This window comes from Podarcis melisellensis (genome assembly GCF_964234715.1).
Source record: "Podarcis melisellensis genome assembly, chromosome: 3".
NCBI lineage: Eukaryota > Metazoa > Chordata > Lepidosauria > Squamata > Lacertidae > Podarcis > Podarcis melisellensis.
In genome coordinates, this window is record NC_138530.1 from 14,694,904 (window position 1) to 14,709,258 (window position 14,355).

The 14,355-nt window shown below is 42.0% G+C and overlaps 1 protein-coding gene across 33 annotated transcripts in view; it reads left to right on the plus strand.

Annotated features, from left to right (window-relative positions):
* The window catches only part of NRXN1 (neurexin 1), a 981,700-nt gene that overhangs the window by 858,175 nt on the left and 109,170 nt on the right, over window positions 1-14,355 (plus strand). For 20 of the 33 annotated variants that reach the window (XM_081903670.1, XM_081903681.1, XM_081903702.1 and 17 more), the window contains 2 exons: window positions 5,490-5,579; window positions 7,621-7,940. In XM_081903670.1, coding sequence (XP_081759796.1) covers window positions 5,490-5,579; window positions 7,621-7,940 — 410 coding nt within the window. The remainder of the gene's footprint in view (window positions 1-5,489; window positions 5,580-7,620; window positions 7,941-14,355) is intronic. The other 13 variants (XM_081903676.1, XM_081903679.1, XM_081903682.1 and 10 more) reach the window with 1 other exon arrangement.

The following is a 14,355-nucleotide window of genomic DNA, read 5'->3' on the forward strand; positions in this document are numbered from 1 at the left end:
CCCGTTGCTCGGTCCCTGCTCCTGCCAACCTAGCAGTTCGAAAGCACGTCAAAATGCAAGTAGATAAATAGGTACTGCTCCGGCGGGAAACAGCGTTTCCGTGCGCTGCTCTGGTTCATCCGGACTTCATTGTGGGACAATAGATACTCACACACCACAAGCCACTGTCATCACTAACGCCTTCCATTACCTTTTAAAAACAGTTGTCTCTCTACGGGGGGGGGGGGGGGGATAAAATGTAACAGAAACACGCCCAAAGGCAACACAGGATTGGTAGCAGTATTCACAGCAATGCAAACTGAGACAGAAAAATAGGTGTGGGGGGTTAAGATGGTCCTCTTTCAGAGACTAATGGATCCAATTGGTTTTCAGAAGGTTCTGGGGAGTTTTTTTGTTTTGTTTTGTTTCCATGCTCTTCAGTCAAAGCCCTGGTCAATCTCTGTAGTGCAGAGTTGACCCAGACTGGCCCAATGACACCTGAACATCCTCTTCCAACTGGCAATGTTTAGAAAACTTTGTTGTTATGCCCTTGGAGCTCAGAGCAATGAAGGGATCTGACTTGAGCACAGGTGAAGGAAAACTCCCAACAAATGTAAGCACATACTGGTATATGCACGGGCTCAAGCCCATTCAGCGAAGGTGGCAAATAAGTAAAACTTACCTCTCCACCTTCATTGAATCCTTGGGTTGCTGTCCTGCAGAGCTATTTAGCTAAAGGTTTGCTAACAAGTTTTGGACTTCATCATTGGTGCTAATGATCCTGGTGAGATGTCTGGAGTGCTGTCTTCTTTGATGTTGTTGGATGGAGTTCAGCTGCTGCAGTTTGAGGACCAGGCAAGGTCAGGTTCATGCAACTGCTTGTACCTTTGCCTCTCCTGGCTTATAAAATCTGGCAGAGAGAAGATAGCTGGATGAGCCAGGGAGGTAACTAATGCTTCTCTTCAAGAAGGAGTGGTCCCAGGTTGCCTGAAGGAAGTGATTCCCTTTCTGGCCAAAGTTCTTGAGAAGGTGTTTGCCAACCAGATCCAGTTCTTAGAGGAGACAGCTTTTGAAGATCCATTTCAACTGGGATTCAGGTCTGGTTTTGATATGGACCTGTGTGAGGAGAGAAATGGAGGAGTGTGACTCCATTCACCCTCCTTGATAGCTTAACAGCTTTTGATACCATCCGTCATGGTATCCTTCTGGGGAGACTGTCTGAGTTGGGTATTGGGGGCACCACATTTCAGTGGTTTCATTCCTGCTTGGATGCCTGGGTCCAGAAGGTGGTTCTTAAACTGCCTTGCTCAGCCTCGTGGGTTTTCCAGTGTGGGGTCCCACAGGGGTTGGTTCTGTCTTCTAGACTGCTGAACCTCCACATGAAACAGTTGAGTGGGGTCATATGGCTTTTTGGTGTGCATTGTTATTAGTATGCTGATGGCACACAGCTCTATTTCTCCTAATCTTCTGCAGGTGAGGCTTCTGTTCCTATGCTCTGAGCTTCATAACGTCAGGATATATGCAGGAAGGATAGCACAGGAGGTTTCTCTAATGGAAGTGACCCCACCTCCCCCAGGTCTGGCTTGTGCCACAATCATTCCCCTTGACTCCTTGATTTCTTCAGCTTTGCTCTACAAGTGACTTTGCACAGCACTTGGTTTTCGCAGACACAATAGAAGAAGCAAATTCTGACATACGCCAGTCATCCTCGTCAACAGGAGAGGAGCGAAGCTGAGAGGAGCAAGAGTTTCAGATGTGTACTAAAGCCTAAGTGTGCACCAACTGCCAACAGAGGCATCTTATAGCAACAAGCAGACTTCTTTTGCAAATTCCCTGTGGTTCGTCAGAAAAGTGAACCCAAGATTTTGAAATTGCATGTAGGCTTGATGTGAAGAGTGTCGATTCTGGGGTTAAGGATGCTGTAGATTGCCATGGGTTCAGACCAGGAGCTCTGAGAGTCAGAAACCAATTCCATAATACTTCTGTAAACCAAGAAATCTTTAATAAAATATATATTTAAAGAAGAAGAAGAAATCAATTCGATACTTTGTGCTCCATTGGGTTAGCTACTTTAGGGGAGGAACTGCATGGAGCCAAGATACCATGCACACAGCAGAAAGGAAGAGACCCAGCCCATCACATACTTCAGGTGGTTCTAAAGTGTCAGAATCATTACCCGTCCCTCAGTCTGAGCAACTAACTATTGAAGGAAATTGCTAGGGATTCCTGTGTCTGCTGGCCTCCTTCCTCTCTGTTTTTGGTCCTTGCTACCTCTCCATATGTGCTGACTGGACCTTGCCAAGAGTCAGGTATTTATGCCTGACAGAATACCTTAAAAAGGGATAGCTGACAGGAGCAGAGACTTTCTGGTGCATGGAAAGTTTGAGAAAAGAGCACGGAGAGCTGGAGCACATTCTTTTGGCATCATTTAATAAATAATAATAGTAAGTAATAATTCAACAGGCTGGCACAATTGGCTGATGCCATGACCAACGCCCTGGGCTGGAGGTGGATGAATCGATGCGAAGACAGGAGATGTGAAGACTCCCACTCTGGATGATGTCAATGTGCTTCTCATGTGCGCTGATGGAGGAAGAAGCACGCCATCTATTCAGTCCCTCTGTGAATATTGGGCTGCATATCCATGGCATGGATTATGCATATGCGCTTTTAAAAAAACCTGTATGATTCTTTTCCCCCCAAAGCTTTACCATTGGTATAATCAGCTGCGAGAACCTGAATAAACTTCTTTGTGTTACAATCCGGACACAATTTCCTCACACATACTCTTTTGAGAGATGAGTCAAAGTAATCAAAAATTATTATATGTGTGTGACCTTTACAAATCAACTGGCAATTTCTGCACTTTCCATTAGCTTTTTAGCTCCCAGTGGTGCAAGATTGCGGTAGACGGAATGAAATGTAATTTGCAGATTTTCGAATCTTATAGGAAGCCACTGAAGTTCCTAAACTCCCACAAAGCATAGAGTTTTAGCAGGAATAGTTTCTGAAAGAGACCTTTAGAAGTAAATAAAACACCGATGATTAGATTCAGATTTACCGAAACCACACTGTGCTCAAAATCTATAAACTTTCAAAGTCGGGAGAAGGAATTTTGCATTTTTCCTTCTACAAGTCAGAAGGCCAGTTCAAGAAATAGAACGACAGAATAAAGTGGATTTTAACTGTGTATGATTTGCATGCGTATTTCTAAACCATTTCGAATTTGATTGAGAGTGACCAGTGTGGGACTTCAGTGACAGAGAAGAATGGTTAGAGGTTCCAAATCAGGTTGAGACTAGACATGGGGAAGAAAAGTTTCTACTAGGGCTGTTGGTCCTCTCTTTGGGGTCAGTTTTCCCAGGCCCTTGTCTTGCATCATGTAAGGTTCAGAACTGGTAACCACTTCTGAAGAATACAGAAGCTGCTCCACATAATGAATGGTGAGTGTATGTCTGGTGCCAGTTAATTCATGTTCTCTTCAGAGTTGCAAATGACTGGGGAGGGAAGAGAGTTGAGGATGGAATAGTTAAAAATCTCCAGAAGCACAGAGGGAGTTTCTTCTACAGCTGAGTCAAAAGGTCTACATGGTGAAGAAGGGTTGAGAACAAGCTTATGTTGTCACCAGCTCCCCATTTTTCATTCATGCCGCCATTTTGGAACAGCACAGCATCTCCTGGTGGCCCATTGCTGGTAGCTGCCACACCCACCCAGATCCCACCGGAAATGTTGCTACAACACTATCATGTGATTTCATTCCTAGGTAGTAGGAGATACAGAAGAACCACTGCTAGCATAGGCAAGCATCCTAAAAAGAAAACCTCCCAGAATGCTTCACTGTGTTGGTCATCTGCAAATGGAGGAGCAAATATCAACTCAGCCATAACTGCTTTTCAAAAACTGTCTGCCACATGACATTGCCTCTATGAGGTTGTATTCTCAGAAAGCTTCCATGTTTGTTCCTGGGTGAACCAGGCATGACATATTTTTTTGCCAGAACCTGAACATAATAAGAGCCTGCTGGATCAGACCAATGGCCCATTAAGTCCAGCATCCTCTTCTCACATTGATCAACCAGATGCTGTGGGAAAACCACGAGGAGGATTTGAGCTCAAGAACAGTCTTTCCTCCTGTGGTTTCCAGCAACTGATATTCAGGAATGCTGATGCCTCCAACCATTTTAAGAGCTTTTTGAAAGAAGTATTCTCACCTATCATTAATGTAAAGCAGAGAATCAAACTGCACATTCAACTTGTGGAGGAATAAGCATCATTGACCTGTTTCCTGCTGGCATCCATGACTACCCCTCTCTCATATCGTCAGTGCCACCAAACCTCTGGCTTAATCTTCTCTGTAAAACGTAAAGCATAAAAAAGCCTGACACAGATTCAGTGACCTCAAGTGGTTTGTGCATCACAGCTTATAAAGTAATGGGAATGTTTATAATATCTGTGCACTTCAAGGACCCCATTCTAAAGAGTTAAGGTTAATTCCCTCTGAAATCAGCACAACTTAACAACTCTCTTGTCCATTGGATTTTTGGTCTGACTTAACCGTGCAATCCTACGCATCTCTACTCAGATGTAAGTGCCATTGTTTTCAGTGGGACTTACTCCTGGATACGTGTGAATAGGATTGCAGTCTTAGCTTCAATCAAAAGTATTTCTGAGTAGATACACATTAGGTTGTGTGGTTCAGTGTGACTAACCTTTTCGCTATCAAGATTTCTATTTACATTTAAACCATCGTTTCTGGTGTTACTTTTGTCAAAGCCTTGATGATCTATGAGGAAACTGATTCTTTACATTCCACAATGATATCCAAGCAGTTAATAACCTGATGTGTTCTTGTTCTTGTTTTCCTTCTGCTACCTGTTCAGTATATTTGAAGCCTTTGGAATTAATTGATTTGGAAGCTAGAGAATTTTAAAAATGTATTTTTTCCTGACTAGGATATAAATTATGTCAGATCGCTTTCTAGATCTCAGACGTAAGTGTGTCCTTGACGATGGTTAAGCGTTGTAATGTTCTTCTTCTTTAAATGACTAACCCGGAGTAAGAGGTTGGAGCAAGAGGTATTTTGCAAAATTAAACCTGTTTCACCTGAACCTGTTTTAACTAGTTAATAAGAAACATCAAAACAAACAAACAAACAAAAAAAAGACAAAACCCTGAGGTCAATGAACATTCTTTTTGTAAAGCTAGTGTTTGATGTTTAAATTTGTTTTTTTGGGGTCTGTCTATAACTTAAGTTTTAATAACCTAGCTCAAATGCAGATTTCTAATTTTCAATTAACATAGGAATAATTTTGTTTGCTAAAATAAAATAAATGAATGAATGGCGAGTCTGAACCATGAAATGTTCTAGGTAGAGCTTTTTAAAACATTCCAAATTTTTTCCAAAAAAAATAATAATCATGTGGCAACTGTATAGCTCAAGCTTTAAGTATTAACTTTTAACCTTTGACCTTACAGATTTTAACCAATGAAATGTCTCTTTAAACTTTAAAGGAAACAATGATAACGAGCGCCTGGCGATTGCTAGACAGCGAATTCCATATCGGCTTGGTCGAGTAGTTGATGAATGGCTACTCGACAAAGGTAAAAACATTGATTAAAACTTCAAATAAAAAAATAATTTGAACATAACCGAGTAGTGCTTCATTGTAACACCAATAAACATAAAACAATAAATTTTTCGGTAAAACTAAATTAAAAACAAATTTTAAACAGTAAACTGTAGAGTAAATATTTGCATACCGTGTATATAATAATTTCTATATACATTTTAGTGGTATCGCCTGTTTAATAATCTTACCCTGTTAACTTAAGGTTAAAGGGACTGTTAAATATAATCCACTAACTCAATCTATGAAGGTACTCATAGCAAGCATTAACCAAAACTGATAAATCATTCATAGATTATATTACATGTTCCATCATCTAAATTATTAACTAAATATATTTATATTTATATTTATATATATTTATATATATATATATGTATGTATCTGTATGTAGTTATGAGATCTTCATTACGGTCCTGAAAGAAACAAAGCAAAAAAAAAAATCATTGTTTAAACTGTAGGTGATATTAAATAGTGGGCAATATGATTGCCAAATGAGATGAAGTCCCTTTAACGTTGGCTACATTCAAAGGGGATTTTGGAACAAACACTAATTAAAAGAGCTTAAAGTTGTGTGCATGCTTTTATTATGAGCAGAAACCAATCTGCAAAACAGAATATTATGTTTATGAATAACAATAATAATAATAATGAGCTTGCATTGGTGAGGATTTCTGTTTTCAATAGCAATGTGACATGACTCTTCATTGATATATGTTTCATTCCTTAAACTTACTTTTTTACATCCAAAGCGTTTTTGTTTCTTTTAATTTTCTTGCTTTTTCTTTTCGTCAGTAGCCTTGCTGAAAGACAATCAGACATCTCTCTCTCTTTCTTTCTTTAGCATTTTTTGTTTGTTTCTGAAATGCTCAGTATACTGTATGTATCTCATGCCTCTTCAGTGTGTGTGTGTGTGTGTGTGTGTAGGAAATTCATGTATGAATTTACAGGGAGATTCAGGAGCAGATAGCCTTACAAATGAATAGGATAGATATATGAATGCTTGTATTTAATGATAATTTTTTAAATGTTAGGATTCATTAAACAAAGTGACGACATTTGCATGTAACACTAAACTGTGGCTTAGCGCCACATGGATGAGCCTCCACAAGCCCAATAAGGGCATCAGGTTTACAAACTTTGCCCACCGCTTCCTGCATGGATGGAAAGCTAGGCTTTTTCTATGTTTACTTTCTCTCTTAAGGAACCTTGGCTTAGCGTTACATACAAACTAGGGATCCTTATGTCAAACAGACTGGTTGGTTTGTAAACAGGCCAACTCCAAACCATTGCTTATGGTTCCGGCTTGTTTGAGCAACCGTTGTTTGCTGTAAGCGAGGATTCCTGATTTCTACATAATGCAAAGTGGAGGTTCTTTGAAAGTAAAACTAAACTTGGAAAAACTCTCCTTCCTTTGTCGTGCGCGGAAAGGAGAGGTGTGGAAGGGCAAATGCATGAGCCTGATGTTTCACTTGGAACCTGTGCTGGGTTGTCCACATAGCACTAAACTATAATTGCGTGTGACCTGGAATATTGGCATATTTACATATTACGTAGTTCTACGTAGATGAATGCTTGTGTGAGAGAAACATAATACATAAGTATTTGCAATCCTTGCAATTTTGCATGTTTTGCCTGATAGACCCGGCAATCAGAAATCTGACCTACAAATACACACACACACCTCTAAAGTTTGGACCAAAATAAAAATGATCATGATAAAAAGAATGGTGAGGAGATAGTCTGTAGCAGATAGATGAAAAACATTCCCAATTGGCCTTTCAAGCGAAAAGCAAACCCAACATAAATTTTAGAAATTGCATACATAGATTGACAATTCTGCATTCCATGGACACCTCATTAAAAAAGCAATGAATTATGAGCAAAATTCCTTTCTTATAGTTTATTGCTCTCATCCTCCACCCCATAACAATCTGTTTAAAAATCATCCTCTGTTTAAGAGTGTAGTGTTCGCAATCAACATTTTTTGCATGTATGTAATACTATCTTTGCAGGGCGTCAGCTCACAATCTTCAATAGCCAAGCGACAATAAAAATTGGAGGCAAGGAGCGGGGCCACCCATTTCAGGGGCAGCTTTCTGGACTCTACTACAACGGCTTGAAAGTCCTCAACATGGCCGCTGAGAGCGACACCAACATAGTGATAGAAGGGAACGTGAGACTCGTTGGTGAAGTGCCTTCCTCTATGACAACTGAGTCAACCGCAACTGCAATGCAGTCTGAGATGTCCACGTCAGTCATGGAAACCACCACCACGCTGGCGACAAGCACAGCTAGAAGAGGAAAGCCACCAACAAAAGAGCCCATTGGTCAGGTTAGTCACCCATGATGGAATTTCTCGATGTTTGGGTTTTCTTTTCTTTTTACCTTTCTTCTCTGGAGTTTCTGCAAATGCCTGCTTTCACAGGTCGAACACCTTTTGTGAAGATTTAAGGTGATGGTCATCAGGGCTATCCATAGATAGCATTGACCTTGGTATCTGCATCCTGTTTGACAGCACGGATACTGAAAATGTGGGTTAGTCAACCATGACGGAATGTTTTGCAATTGTCTTTTATTTTTATGTTTTTCTGGATTTTCTGCAAGCATCTCCTTTTACAGGTAGAACAACTTTTTGGCATAGATAGGAGGTCTCAAGTTGTATTGACCACAATGTCTTCATCCTGCACATACGGTGAATATGTGGGTGCTGTGACCATGTGAATATCCAAGCAAATGTCTGAGTGGAGATACTTCTTTCCATACTGTAGCTTATACCAGCTATGACAAGACCGTGTAGAAAAACGTTATTCAGCTGAGTTTCATCACTGACTTTTGGCGCACCACTGATAGGGGCGCCACAAATTGTATGTTACACAGCATCTGTCCTAGAAGTAGACATATCAGCTGTGTTTGTCGGTGGCATGGTGAACATAGTAGAGATATAGGCCTTAGACTATAATCAGGCAAACTTGACTAATTTAGCAAATTTTGGGCTGGTTTAGAAATTAAGAGCCTATCTGGTCCTGTTAATTCTAACTGTGTTAGAACCTGCTATATACCGAGTCAGGCTAGCGATTCATTCAGTCAACAGCCGTCTCCAATCTGGTAGAGTTTTTCCATTGTTTCAGTCATATGTCCTACCCAACCTAGTTATCTGAGGTTGTCTGACTGGAGATTGTTCAAGAGATGATGGCCATTGAAACAAATGCTTTACAATAAGGTATTCTCAAACAGAGTTTAATGAGGTACAATGATGGCATTGACAGGGAGACTCTGGATACAAATGTTCATATCACCTCTTGGACCCTCTAAAGCGTTGGGGCCAGTTTTGAATGGGCTCAGTTCAGTACCATTCCACCTTGCCAGTGTCATTTCACCTTGTATAGGTAATCTACTGTGATTAAATTTCAGTTTGCCACCAAAAGACACATGCAGAAACCCATCAACCAAATGTTGCAGTGTGGCATGCTCCCACTCCAGCTAGTCATATGCTTTTTGAGGATACTCCCTTGCATTCCAGGACACGAGTTCTTGTTGTGTGTGTGTATTTTCCCCCTTCACCAACAGACACACAGCATTCTTTGTCCACTGAGTATCCTTACTCCTCACTGGGCTGTTTGGGATTTTACTGTGCTTAGGGTTTTTTTTTTTTTCATCTTCTTAAATAACACCGTACTGCTGCCAACCTTGGGGTCTCCTCATGCCTCTGATGTGAGGTGGATGGTGTTGTTTTGACTATGTGTGGGCAAAACCCACATAGGAACAGATGCCCCCACAGATCAAAAGCATTTATACGCAACCACGGCAGCCCTAGTGATCTATGCTCAGAAATGGAGAGAGAAAATTATACCAAGAAAGGAGGAGTGGCAGATGAAATTGATGGAATATATGGAATTTGCAAATCTAACTAGTAGAATAAGAGATCGGGAAGATGGAGTCTTTAAGGAAGAATGGAAAATGTTTGCAGAATATACAAAGAATTGTGTTAAATGAGTTAAAAACATTAGCAGGGTGGAGTAAATTCAGCAGTTTCAGGTATTGAAGATACAGGGAGTAAGCAGAAAAATAAAACATATGGAGTAATTGGAATATGCAGTTGTAAATGGATAAATAAATAGAACCATGGAAGGTGGGAGAGGGAAGCTGATGATTATGAATGTCTGGTTATATTGACTGAAATGTGAAAAATTATAGTGGAAAAGTATAAAAAAATACAGATATAGAAAACAAAGCTCTATGGTCACATTCATACCATGCAGTTAATCTGTACTTTATTAAGGGTACTGGCAGTTGTAGCTGTGAGTAGTAAACTACAGATCCCAGGTTCTTGGGGGGCAGGGAGACTATGTGCTTTGAATGTGTGGTGTGGGAGTGACCAGTGACAGTCATTATATCCTGCAGGATTTGTGTCCCCCAATCCTTTATTTTTCATTTCTCTTGTTTTCATCACATTCTTTGATTTATAGAGGCTGTTGCACTCCTTCATTACCACATGAGCAATGGCATTTGCCAGCAAGCATCTCTTGTTAGACTCACTAGGCAAATTCAGATGTGTAAAACTGCTGAATCTCACTTTGGCTGTGAACTATTCCATCAGCATATTTAGGCACCACTTTATTGCTGTTGCTACTACAGTCGTACCTCGGAAGTCAAACGCCTTGGTACTCGAATGCTTTGGCTCCTGAACGCCGCGAACCCGGAAGTGAGTGTTCCAGTTTGCGAATGTTCTTTTCAACCCGAACATCTGACGTGGGTTCCATGGCTTCCAGTTGGCTGCAGGAGCTTCAGAAAGTTTTGGAAGTTGAACAGACTTCCAGAATGGATTCCGTTAGACTTCTGAGGTACAACTGTAGTAGTAGTAGTAGCAGTAATACTGCCAACCTAGCATCCTGCCAACCTAGCAGTTTGAAAGCATGCCAGTGCAAGTAGATAAATAGGTACTGCTGTGGCAGGAAGGTAAACGATGTTTCCATGCGCTCTGGTTTCTGTTATGGTGTTCTGTTGTGCCAGAAGTGGTTTAGTCATGCTGGTCACATGACCCGGAATGCTGTCTGTGGACAAACACTGGTTCCCTTGGCCTGAAAGCAAAATGAGTTCTGCAACCCCATAGTCGCCTTTGACTGGACTTAACTGTCCAGGGGTCCTTCAACTTACCTCAGTAGTAGTAGTAGTAGTAGTAATACAGGGAGGCCGAGAGGAGGGTCTTCTCGTCTAGTCAGCCCAGAATCTCCAAATATACTGTCCAGGCTTGTGCCTCAGGGAGGTCACTTCAGTGTTGCTAATGCACCAGGTTGACTTCACCCCTGGCAGCACACGCCGTCGTCTCTCAAGACGGACGGATGCCAGCAACAAAAACAGTAAATTCCTTTTATACCAGCAAGAGCTGCTCAACACTGTGCTGCCCAGTCCTGCAAAGATGCTGAGCACTTTCATCTCCCATTGACGTCAAGAGGGCCCAGCCCCTTGCAGGAGTGGGCCACTGCCTTGCGGGAAACCTGCTTTTAAAGATGGTTTTGCCTTTATGTCCTAGATCCGCTCACTTTCCTTTTCACTTCTGTTCTTTAAAGAGGAACAAAATGCCCTCAATTCCTGTCAAAAAATTGGAGGAATGTTTGACTCTGGAACTTTCTGCAGTACTAAAAGGAGGAAAGTTACCTTTTCCTCTCGCTTTTAATTAATTAGTGGCGTGAAGAAAAAAACAGGCAATCGAATATTAACTACTAATGGAAGAAAGTTAACGCCGGTACAAGCAAATGCAAGTTTAAGGAGAAAATGAGCTGATAAGGAGTAAATGATCTAATCAATTAGAGATTATTTGGTCCATTTGCAGGGCTATTGAATTCAATTAAAGATCACAGTTCTCATTTAAAGAAAGATAATTTAAATCTCTTATGGTTATTTATATAAAAGATCTTACGCGCGCTCTCTCTCTCACACACACACACACACAACCAGGGCATTTATTTTTTTAAAATGCCCAAGCTAGACTTTTTACTAAAGTTATTTCTTGTTTTGCTGCAATTCTGCAAAACTTTGAAAGCAGCGCCGGACCTCCAAACACACTGTCAGTAGCCACATACCATAAAATGGAAGACTATCCCACTGTTTCTGTTGACTATATGGCCAGGTGTCCTATTTTTAGCATCACAGTCCTCTTTTTAAGCTTCTGCTCACTTTAACATCTGGTGTCTCAGTTATCCATTACAGATCTGGGATTCTGAACGCTGTGTGGCTATGAAGTTTTGTGTTGCTCTGCCAAGTCTGCTTGGAAACTGTATCCCTTGCTGTAGAAGTCACGGCTCCTTCTCCTCGCCTGGGCAGTCTTCCTCTTCCCACCTGGGCCATGTCCTGTGGCCTGCTAGATGCTGGACCTCCCCTTTGTTGTTGTAACCTCAGTCAGGCGAGAATGAAGCACACCATGCTAGCCGGCCTTTCAGTGCTCACACACTTAGGAGCATGAGATCCAAAGAAGATCTTTGCTGGAGGCTGATCTGGTCCATTCTCCCAGTAGCTAACCAGAAAGCCAGTCTATGGAAAGCCAACAAGCTGGACCAGCAAGTATATACACATCCAACAGTGGAGGTTGAACATAGCTACAGTATTGTGGTGCATACACACACACACACACACACACACACACACATATATATATATATCCCTTCATCTGAAGATCACTGGGCAGTTTACTGCATAAAAATACAAAATGAAAACACAAAATAATAATAATAATAATAATAATAATAATAATAATAATAATAATAATTCCCTCCCACAAACACATTTAAAAGGCCATAGTAACAAGCAAAATAAAGGCCATAGATCATTTAATCAGTCAAAGGCCTGGGAGCAGAGGAATGTTTTCATCTGACACCTAAAGATATGTAACTAAGGCACCAGGTGAGCCTCCCTGGGAAGAATATTCCACAAATGGGGAGCCACCAGAGAAAAGGCCCTTTCTTGTGTTGCCACGAAGATGGTCTTCCATGTTCTACAACAGCCATTGGCTGGCTTCTCCTCCATGAATCTGGAGGATAAAAGCTTTCCCAAGTTGCAAGAGGAACCTCGCCGAATGAGGCATTCCAGAATGCCAGCTCTTGAGAGAATTACCACATTGAGGTTAAAGTTGTGAGTGGGTTGAAGAGGTGTGGGTGGCTGGATTTGACCTCCTCAGAGGGTATGGCTGAGTACAACACACCTTCAATTAAGAATTGGCATGCTTGGTTTGGTTCTCTCTCTGTCTGTCTGTCTCATCAGTACATTTACAATGTACTGGGATGCGGGTGGCGCTGTGGTCTTGAGCTTCCTGATCGTAAGGTCAGCAGTTTGAATCCATGCAACAGGGCAAGTTCCCATCGTTATTGCCAGCTCCTGCCAAACTAGCAGTTTGAAAGCATACCAGTGCAAGTAGATAGATATATAATGATCTCTGGCAGGCAAGCAGCCTGATAAGCAGCAATGACTCTCCATCAGTTTTATGCAAGTTTACTTTCAAGAAAAAACACATCTAGAGCATGGCCTTCCTGCAGTAGTTGCTCAGTCTGACTCATCATCCCTCCCCCAACAAGAATGCCAAAATCCCCCTTTCTTCTCCTTCCCTTCAATTGTTCTCTGAGCTTCTCCAGTCTCCTAGTACGGGAACTGAATGGCTGGCCTGTCTCCTCCTCACTCGCAGAAGACACAGCCTCAGACTCTGGCTTATCTGCTAGTTGCCTGGCAACACTCGGGCTGACTTCTAACTCTCCCTCTCCTTGAGAGCTAACTAACAGCTTCTTCCCTGGGAAGAAGGGGGGCCGGGCTGTCCTCTCTAAACTCTGACACACAGCACTCATCTGTAGAGTCGGTCCCTTGCTCGCTTAGCTCAATTTCTGAGGATGACTCTTCCGCTGTGCTCGGGGGGGCGGGGGGCGGGGCACGTTCCTGACAAAATAGATACCACTGCAGCGGGAAGGTAAACGGTGTTTCCATTCACTCTGGTTTCCATCATGGTGTTCTGTTGCGCCAGAAGCGGTTTTGTCCTGCTGGCCACATGACCTGGGAAAACTGTCTGCGGACAAATGCCAGCTTGCTCGGCCTGAAAGCGAAGATGAGCGGCGTACCCCATAGTCAAATTAAACTGGACTTAACCCCCCAGGGATCCTTTACCGTTTACTTTTACCTTACATTCGGTTTGCAAGCTTCATTAGGCAATAATTAGTGGACAGGTTAATAATTGGATGCTTTGGAGATTTGCAGTGAAGTGTGTTGAATTGCTTGGTTCATTTCTTTTGGTGGACAGTTTTATCTGCTCAAGCTACAAGCCTCTGCAGCCCTGCTCTGGACCCACCTCTAGCGCTCTCAACTTTTCTGGGAAAAGGTTCTTTGGACTGTGATAATTCTTGCTTGCAAGAATGGAAGGTTGCGGGGGAGGGGGAACCTTTGACTTTTCTACAATAGCTTGCCTTCCAGCCACACAAAGGTAAGGATCACATCCACTGCTGCTCTGCCCACTTTTGCCTCAGGCTCCACCCACTACTAGCATGCATACAGCCAACTCCTACCCTGGAAGTTTGCCTACCAGAGATGGGGAAAAACAAACAAACACCCATCCCTGCTACAAAGTAAATGGGGCTTGTGGTTCAGTCTTCAGGGTATAGATGGGAGGGAGTTTAAGTTGAAATGCCTTAGTTGTACATTTCTTGACCTTTGCTGGAAAAGCTTTGCTTTCCGAAGCCACTGCCATTCAACACAGATGTTTGGGCTATGTGTAT